General features: G+C 38.3%; 1 protein-coding gene across 3 annotated transcripts in view; it reads right to left on the bottom strand.

The window, feature by feature from the left end:
- Positions 1–6,151: 6,151 nt before the first annotated feature.
- Positions 6,152–9,811, bottom strand: part of UMAD1 (UBAP1-MVB12-associated (UMA) domain containing 1) — an 84,491-nt gene continuing 80,831 nt past the window's right edge. For all 3 annotated transcript variants that reach the window (XM_019474003.1, XM_019474004.1, XM_019474002.1), the window contains exon 4: positions 6,152–7,755. In XM_019474003.1, the coding sequence (XP_019329548.1) occupies positions 7,498–7,755 (258 nt within the window). In that variant the 3' untranslated portion in view covers positions 6,152–7,497. The remainder of the gene's footprint in view (positions 7,756–9,811) is intronic.

Raw genomic sequence — 9,811 nt, 5'->3', positions numbered from 1 at the left:
GCACCACCTTGCATGCTTAGAACAATTGTGTCAGGTCTCTGTCATTGCGTGGCTAGTCATGTAGGAAACAGGAATGGAAGTCAGTCCAGTCTGCATTGCTTTTGCCCAAAGGGTATTGATGTGCAACATCCTTTTCTTTAAAGACTATCACCCTTGAGATGCCCGTCTACCAGGATATGCCCCATCCCAGAAGCAAAGCATCTGTCCAGACCCAACTGGATGGAGCACCGCATCCCGCAGGAAGCATTGGACTGATGTTTCTAAAATAGGGCGCAACTTTCTTCTGAAGGAGAGAAAGCCATTGGAGGTGGTGGGGAGAAGGGTTCGTTTGAGAAGACTTAGAGGTCTTAAATATGAAGGTGAACAGTTTCGGACAAAACCTATCATCCTGGAAAATGGCTTTATTCGTGGAGATTCTCTTAGATTTGTACAAATCAATAGCTAGAACAACAGTCTGCCATACAAAATTTTTGATGGAAGTAACTGCAACATGAACAGAGATAATTTCACTAGCTAGCCTCTTAAGTAAACAAAAATACATCAGCCATCTTTGTTCATTCCCTCTATTTTTTACAGCTGTCCTACGATTTAAAACTTGTCTTCAATTTAATTTATGATATTAAGATTCAAGATGAATCTTAATACTGATTCCTACTGTAAAGCATTTGAGAGATCTGCAGCAAAGCACTATGTTTTCATTTCTCAATCAACAGCCTCTTATTTGATGCCATTTAAAACCTGATGGCAACTTCTAGCTTTGAAGCAGTTATTTGAACTTTATCATTGAGTTGATGCATATACTGCACACTACATGCAGCAAACATATAAAAAGGAAGTATCAATTGCTAATATGACACCTTCCCACTTTGCCTACCCCCAAAACATGAGTTAAATTACAACATGAGTTGAACTGCATCACAAGATAGAGAAAATGTTAACCCTCTATGTCCAGTTTTAGCCATAATTATACTAAGATTGATATGTAATATCTGCAAGTATTGTAATACTACTTGAAACAAAATTTAGCAGTCCTTTCTGGGATAAATTTAATGCATATGTTCTATTCCACCTTATCAAGTAGAGGGAGTAGTGTAAATATTTTTATTTGAGAGACAACTGAAGGAGAACTAACCAAACTGCAAAAGACATAAAAGTCAAATAACAACAAAAAGATTCTTTGAGTCAATTGGTAAGATAAATACTAAGTCTTTGAAAAAAGCCCCATCTAAACATATAACAGACAAAATCAGGGTTACAGGAATCTAAAAATGTCTTTAAGAGCAGAATAAGCTAAGCAGATGCACCAGTAGTTTCTAAAAACAGCTGAAAAAGGAAATTACTGTACAGTTTCCAAAACATCACACATTGCTTAGTTTTCTTAAGGAAAACGGACAAGTAGCAGATCTCTTCATGAAAAGGGTGACACAGTGGTCAGACTGAAGTCCCAAAGTCTTTTTCAGTTCTTACAAGTATCCATTGCTTTAAATAAGTAATTCCCTTCTCACCGTGATGGTCCATTTCACCTGAGTCTTTGTTTTCTGAGCCCATCTGCTTCAGACTTCTTTTCCAGTGAGATTTAGATGGATGCCCAAAGCTGACCTCTGGGAACAGTTATATGAACATTTGGACATGAGTGGCTACTCTAACCATAATGCTGATATCCACAAACAGTTGGATGGGGGATGTTTATAATTGAGGCTCATCTTTTTTTTTGTTTGCTTGTGAGCAGTTTCTTTTATGTTCTGTTATTGAAGTGCATGTGTCGACCGGCTTAAGAGGACAGCCTTGTAAATGAGATCTTTGATCTCAAGAGTTTATTTTATCTTTGCAGCAAGGAAAAGTGAATTGAACTGGCTGGCAGAACTAAGCCCTCTCTTTTCCCTGTTCTACAGCTGCTGCATCCTTCTGGGGTCATCATAACTTCCACTTCCACCGCTAGATACTCTCTTTTGCCACAGAATTAAAAAAAGCCTTCTCCAACATCTCATCATAACCTGCAGTACAACGCTGAAAGCTTTACAACTCCTGGTTTATTATATGAACCACGCAGCATGCTCAGACTGTTTTGCTTCTGTAGAAGGGATGTATTTGACAAACCACTGAGCTGTGATACAGCAAAGCTCTTCGAGCGACCCTGATACCTCATCAGAAAGTAAACTTTAATAGACTATTCACTGTCTTTTTCTGGTAAAACAGTCTAGAAAGACTACAGCATGGAAGGCTGCAGACTAAAAACAAATACCTGCTCTGAGATGTTGAAAGGAGTATGTGATCCATCATTACTCTCCCATTATTTATGTTAACATACAGAGGCATTAGCATTAGGGACCGTTGTGCTATCTACTACACGTACACAAAAAAAGAAACTATGGGGCACTGTACCGATTTACTTCTGATTCGGATCACCAGTATGATAGTGTCATCATATTCTTACCACCTGCACTTCATTTAGTTTCTGTATTTTCATTACAGCCAAAGTTAGCTACTACAGAAATAATGTTCAATGAAAACTGCTTTAAATGTCCTCCCCCCCCCTTAGTTTGATGTAATTTTACTACGTATTTATCCTTCTATACAACTAAAGGAAATAATGAACATATGAGAACTCTTGCCATTTCATACTAGGTAGATATCTGTAAAAAACTAGTAATTTTTAATGGCCTCAAAGTAATTGCGTGTAGAATAGCCAGATCTGTAGCACTCACCATGAAGGTGGAAAAGCTTTCCATTAGTATGTTTCAGAAAATAAAGTTTAAATTATTTTTGGGGAGTTCTACTGAATGCTTAAAACCATTCATACATGGAGGAAAAAAAAATTCTGCGCACAGAGTTGTCTTACTAGGGACTGCACCCACAGAAGTCAAAGTAGTGCTTTGGATCTTACTGCTTTTTAGATTGGACATCAGTATATGCAGGAGAATTAGAACAGTCTTACTCATTAGCATCATATAGTGCAAAGAAAAACTTCACATACCTGTACACAGAACCTAAAATTTGTGCTCCAGAACTAAACAGGCAGTAAGATGCCATGCCTAGAAGATCAACTTTCCTTCTTTAACTCCTGGCACCTGAAAATGATGAAATTCTGAATGGACAAAAATCTCAGTTTCGTTCTATGGGCAGTAACGCTTCCCAGTTAACTGACTGTCAACACAACGGGAACAAGGTAGCGACTTTTCTCCCCTTCCAGTAAGCATGAATACTTACATCTCTTCTTGTGGATGGCTGTGATTCAGACAGAAGGAAGGCTAAGAAAGTGTCTATGGAAACAGATCCCTTTTGCAGAAAGAAGCCCAGGTCTCTTTTCAGAAAACAGTCTCATCTCTGTGGAAGATGTTGAAAAGAAAGAGGTAGTTCTCTAGGAGAATCAAAGGACGTAAGTATCTAACTGGTAAAGAAATAACATGGTCTCAATGGAGGGCACAGGGAGATCAATAATTTTCCTTAGTTTAAGGAATTTGACATATTGATGGGAAGAAATCAGGCCTAATGTACCTACTTCTGACTTTGCAAGCTCGTTACAGAATGTGAAGCTTAACGCTGATGAAGAGATGCAGCACAGCAGGTGGGCTGAACGTACCCAGCTTGGCTTATTAAACCACCTTCTTCCTACGGCACTAAACAGGAGCCTACCTTTGGATTTTAAGGAGGATTTTCTGCCTCTTTGTTGCTGTAACAGACACACTCTGGCTTCGAAAGGAAATCTGGTTAATCTGGAATTGCCCTGTCATCAGTAGAAGAGTTGCAGTTACCCAAGAAGGGAAGGACTTACCCCTAGGAGTTGCACTTCTGGTTCCTCTCCATACTCACTAGGGCTGAGCAGAGAAAACCCAAAGCAAGATGAATTATTGTGTCATAACAAGAGGGTGGTGATGGGGAGGAGAGGAGAATGGTTTCTTAAGCGCAAGTTTTATGCTATTGTTCAGAACAACCCACTCATCTTGCCCAGGAGGCTGCTTTAGTGCTTTTGTGAACATAACAGGTTTTCCAGCTAAAAATGCAATAAACTCTGTGTTATTTTGAGATACTGTAATTACTGCACTGAATAAGCTCTTTGCCTTTTTCCTTTATTTGCTCGAGGGTCAAAACCTCTCATCTGTGACCACACAAGTATGCATTTGCCAGCTGCAGTACTGTAGTATCAGGGTTTGGATCATACTTTACAGAAAACATCAGAAACTGGATCTGTAACCACCTCCTTGACTGACCTGCCGGACACGGCATTGTCTGGTTCCACTTCTGAGTTTGTCACCAGGGAGTTGTCTGTAGGGACCAGCTCCCAATCAGCCTTCTGTCGGGCTGCTCTGGATGCAATTATTCTTTGATTTACCTTTGAGCATGTGGGCTTCACTCCCCTTTTTCTACATTTCAAATTAGACTTTTCCAGAGCCTGTATTTACAACTTTTCCAGAGGAAATAAGAAGTGTCTTGTTATGTTTGATTTATTAGAAAGTTCCATAAGGAAGCTATCACACAACGCAGAGTACCTCTCTTGCAAGGAAAACGTAGAGAACTGCAAACAAAACTCAGAATCTCCCACGAAACAAAGTAACTCTAAATAGACTATTAAATAAAGGAGTGCAGGCCTACTAATATGTCCACTAATGGCAGTGACAAAGCTCCCATTTACAGCACTTCACTGGCCCAGGATCACAGCTCAGCCTTTCATTATTAGTTCTGGAGTTGACAACCTGTCTTAATTCTGCTGTTAATGACATCAGCTATGAAATACCTTTCAGTTCTGTCTAAACAATTTACATCCATATGCATAACACAAAGCAAGCAGTTCTACTCATGTTCTCATTTTTAGATACAGAATAGAAAGAAAGGACAGCCAGGGCCGTTTACTATTTTGATATAAATACTGATTATATTTTAATAGTTTATAATTTTTTTTAAATTAACTATATTCCTTCATCGGTGGTCAAATGTTTGAATGACAATATATAGAACCATCCAGTATTTGTTGACAATATATTCACATATATTCTATGCAATAATCACTTAGCATATGATGTAAACATACGCTAGCAATTACACTAGCAATTCACATTTTTATACGAGCTAAGACTCTTTGAAATCTTTAATTTTCTGGAGATTTTGTGCCATCTTCATGTTATTAGTGGGCAAATAGTAATATCCATAAATCTTACTGCTTTATAACAGTTTAAGTGTATTTTTTTTCTTATCCCAGTGGGAATAAATTCACTTTTGCTGTCTGGATACCATTAGGCTTCAATCCACTTTTTATGGATGATGTCAAGCAAGGGAGAGCTTTGAGCCCCAGCCCTTGCTAAAGAGAGGGCAGTCAGGAGACACATTCCCAGTGCTCATTACTGGTACTCTTGCTAGGTGTAAATTTTACCCTTTACGGAATATGGTTAAGGATGCAGTCAAATGTTTAACCTACCAACCGTGTTTCTCATTATAGGTGAATACAACCTCCTCCCCACCCTGCTTTGCCTCTTCTTTTCTTTTGAAAGGACAGCGCATTGGCTTGTGAGTGTAACAGAGTGTGATTCTGACAAGATGTGATTATTTCAGATAAATAATCTATCTTTAAACAAAAAATGAATGCCAAAAATTATATGCTAAGTCAGCTAGCAAGGAAAGAACAAGTATAGTGAGTTTGTTGGCTCTTCAACAGCGTTTTGCAGTTCTGCTTCTAGACCAGCTGAGCTGCAGAAACATTTCAGATTCGAAATGGACAATTTGAATGGAAACATGCTATTTGCAGGATGGTTACTTTTTTAATGATTAAATATAAAACAATCACGAAAATTAAATTTAGTGCTTCAGGTATGCGTTAACTAGAAAACTCAACACACAAAACAGTTCTAAACAACTTGGTAAAATTAATTCTTCCTTCTAAGAGGTCCGAGTACTTCCCAGCTCACAGCCGTACTATCCTCAGAGCAGTGTCATGGATGCCACCTAAACCACTGCAAGTCACCAACACAGTATGCAGAATACAGCAGATGAAAGTGTGATATATTTGATTAGAAGGACCCTGATTTTTAAATGATACTGAAAAGATTTCCAAACTGAATTTCCACGTTCAAGCTCCCATGAAGTCTGAATGGTCACAGCTATAGTAAACAATAGAGGTGAAGCCGAGCGATTACTTTCACACAAAAAATAACTCACTATTATTTAGCATTTTTTTAATTGGAGTGCAGCACAGATACTTTCCCTGAAACAATAACTGCAAAACATTTATGAACATAGCTGTCAAAAATATTAAATACATACATTTAAAAAATACAAAACATGAATATTTAACAACCTAAGATGTATTCACAATGTAATTTCTCCATCATTTACAGTATTTATCTCAAATACTGTAAGAGGACGCAAGTCTGAAAATATATGTATTTTAAGCTATCACAGAACATAGAAAATACATGAAAATACCCACTAACATTTGGCACAATATAAATATTCTACCCCGAGAGAGAAAACAAGTGTAGTCTTTTGTGTGACACAGATCATTATTCATCACAAATCATGATGTTACCTCAGAGAGCTGTTGCTCATGCAACAGCAGCTCTGGTTTTAGTCGGGAAAAACACGCTCAAAGCTTGTGAGCAGGGGACACAGTGGTCTGTGAGAATGCATGTTTAGGTACTTAGCCATTTAATTTAGCTGCATAAGAAACAATGTAATGTTTTCCTGTTGTTAAACATTGCCATCTGTATCTCTGGCACACAAATTAAAAAAAGAAGGGTGTGACCATTAAAAGTACGTGTCCTGAGATTTCCTTCTTCAGGGGGCAAAGAGGTTAAAATGGAAAAGCTGATCTATGTATAAATCAGGAACACATGTGGTAATGAGAACAAACAGCAGCCAACAGGCAGGCAGGGAGGACTTCTCCAGGCACAAAATGAGATGGACAAAAATACCATCTACTGGAAAGGGAGCAGAGCAACCGATTCACTTTGAAATTGGTAAGTTTAACCAATTCTATTAAGTCTTCATAATTATTTAAGTACTCATAATTAACTCTGAGTTTTAAAACTTGGTTTAACTGGAAAGCTGTCTGCCCAGTAGTGCAAAGCAGCGTTGCTTTAGCGCTAATACTGCCTTCTATTGCAGAAGATCAGAGGTGATCTTAAAGAAGCACGTGTAACGGGATCTATGTATTTAGTATCTGAGTGAAGTAACAAAACAGTGCAGACGTGCGTAGACTTCATCTTAAAGTTATGAAATGTTTGTGTCTGCAGCCTGCCTACTGGAAGTAGATACCAACAGTCAGTCTCCTACTCAGGCTGAAATAATTTTGCTTGATTTCTTTGGAGATAAACAGAATATTTAACATAGTAAGTTACAGTTCACTTAAAGCTAAGAAATATAACACAGTTGTGAGTTGGATCCTTTTGATCCAATGCATCTGATATACCAGTGGCAGGCCCCCAAAATATTAAGCTGATTAAAATAAGTCTTTATCTTCACCTTAAGACTTGTTCCTTGACACAGAGAGAAAAAACAAAGAAAACATTACAAATCACAAAGCACTGAATTTTCAAGTGTAAAGTCATACCAAAATCTTGATAAATTATCATTGATGTCGTAGGTGAGCAATCGGTCAGGAACGTCATTATGGGTGCCCTGTACTGCTAACACATGTGGTGCTAGGGCAAAGGGTACGTCACTCAGAAGATCTGACATGAAAGGGCTGCTTTCCAAATTTTGACTCCTTTCATTTCCCACCTCTGCACTTGATACAGTCAACTGCGATCGGTGCCCTGTATTTATCTGAAGAGAACAGAAGAACAGAAATTTAGACACTACAAATCAGGCAGCTAAGGCTAGTTAGAACCATCATGACCTACTAAGAAATGAAAACAAAAAATAAAACAATAAATAAAATCAGTTTCAGAGTTTGGTTCAGGTAGATCTAAAATAGCAATTCTTAATAGATGTCAATATAATTCTTTGGGTCAGGTTGACTTGAATTAAGGCTAAAACAACAAGAGATTTTTTTGAATGATTAGTGGGATTTCTCCACCTAATGTTACTTTGCATTTATGAAACCCATAAGGCTGGTGGGACTTTTTGTCATTATGTCCAGGCTTGTTTAGGGGAAATTACTTCATATAATTCCTTTTATAAACTGATGAAACTCCATCTTTTGTTCCCCCTGTGCCTTTTCAGAAGTTGTCCAACAAAGGCATGACTTAGATGATTAAAAAACACTCCTATCCCAGTTATTTCAAAGTATTACTCATGTTGCTTTCCAATTTGAAATGGAATTGCATGACTGGCTGGTGAGGTCTATTATATACGGCAATATATGCATTGCCAAATAGTGCTTTATAGAAAAACACAGTTAACAAACCTTAAAAAACCCAACAAAACCCCCGAAGCAAAACCAACAACGAAATAAAAAAACCCTGCCCTACAGAAGAAGTCAATATAATTTACAGAAAATGCCAGCAGATAGGATGCTGGACCCAAAAGACTTGCAAGTTTTGATATTGGCCTACCAATATGACCTTATTAAGTGTCTATCCTAAAACTTCTACTGTTTTAAAAACAAAGAAAAGACTATTTATTCTGCCCTCTAGAAATCAAATCTAATTTGTTTTACTGTTTATAGCAATAAAATGCTATGCAAACTGATAGCTGTCACATCATCTCTAGGAGTAAGATGTTTGTTATATGGATTTCTATTTTGTATAAGCACACATACAGAAAAATTCAGTATTTTGTTCAAAAGTGCTTAACAAATCATGTCAGAGCCAAGAACATTAGACATGAATTTCTGATTGCAGTCCTGACGTCTTCCTTTCAACCCTCCATACTCAGCACACAGCCAGAAAAATCCAAAGCTTACACTGTTATTAGGGAAGGGAGAGCACTGGAAGCTTTAAATGCTAATTTGGTGTTCAACTGATCATAGGAGTTAAATGGAGCTAGCTGTATGGAGGTCGCTTTCATCCTAAATTATTCCATGATTTTTAGGGGAGTTGTGCTGCTCAAGATCTGACGTGTGCTGGAGTTGAATGTTGCAGATCATGGTTGTTACAGAGAACCTGAGGTTGTGGCTGTTTGACAGAAGGACAGTTTGGGTGGTGGGGTTGTTTGTTTTCTGGCCTGGGAGTATGTAAAACAGCTAAGCATTTTCAAAGGAAGGACTGGATTTGACTTGAACGCAACCTGAGCAGTAGTCATTCCTTACACAACCCAACATTTCATCTAGTAGGAAAGATAAACAAACATTAAACTGTCAACAATGAAATAGATAACCTTGCCAATCTAAGTCAGTTCAGAGTCAGTACTTGTTTTAGGTGATGGAGGAAGCTTGCTCCTCCATAAGCTACTGGGACAGAAGGGGTTAGTGGTGCTGCACACTTTGAAATGGACCCTCATTTGGAAGCTTTTGTTTATACTCACGATGACTAGAAACCTAAAGCTTAAGATAAACTTCTGTCCTGGTTTCAGCTGGGATAATTTTCCTCCTAGTAGCTGGTACAGTGCTGTGGTTTGGATTTAGGATGAGAATAATGTTGATAACACACTGATGTTTTAGCTGTTGCTAAGTAGTGCTCACACTAGTCAAGGACTTTTCAGCTTCTCATGCCCCGCCAGCGAGAAGCTGGGAGGGGGCACAGCCAGGACAGCTGACCCAAACTGGCCACAGGGATATTCCATACCATATGACGTCATGCTCAGTACACAAACTGAGGGGAGTTGGCCAGGGGGCAATGACTGCTACTCGGGAACTGGCTGGGCATTGGTCTGCAGGTGTGAGCAATTTGCATTGTGCTTCACTTATTTTGTATATTCTTTTATCATTATTATTATTATT

The sequence above is a fragment of the Aptenodytes forsteri genome, unplaced genomic scaffold, assembly GCF_000699145.1.
Source record: "Aptenodytes forsteri isolate BGI_AS27 unplaced genomic scaffold, ASM69914v1 Scaffold55, whole genome shotgun sequence".
In the NCBI taxonomy this organism is placed as follows: Eukaryota; Metazoa; Chordata; class Aves; order Sphenisciformes; family Spheniscidae; genus Aptenodytes; species Aptenodytes forsteri.
The sequence above is the reverse complement of the archived record's forward strand: the minus strand, read 5'-3'. Positions and strand labels throughout refer to the sequence as shown.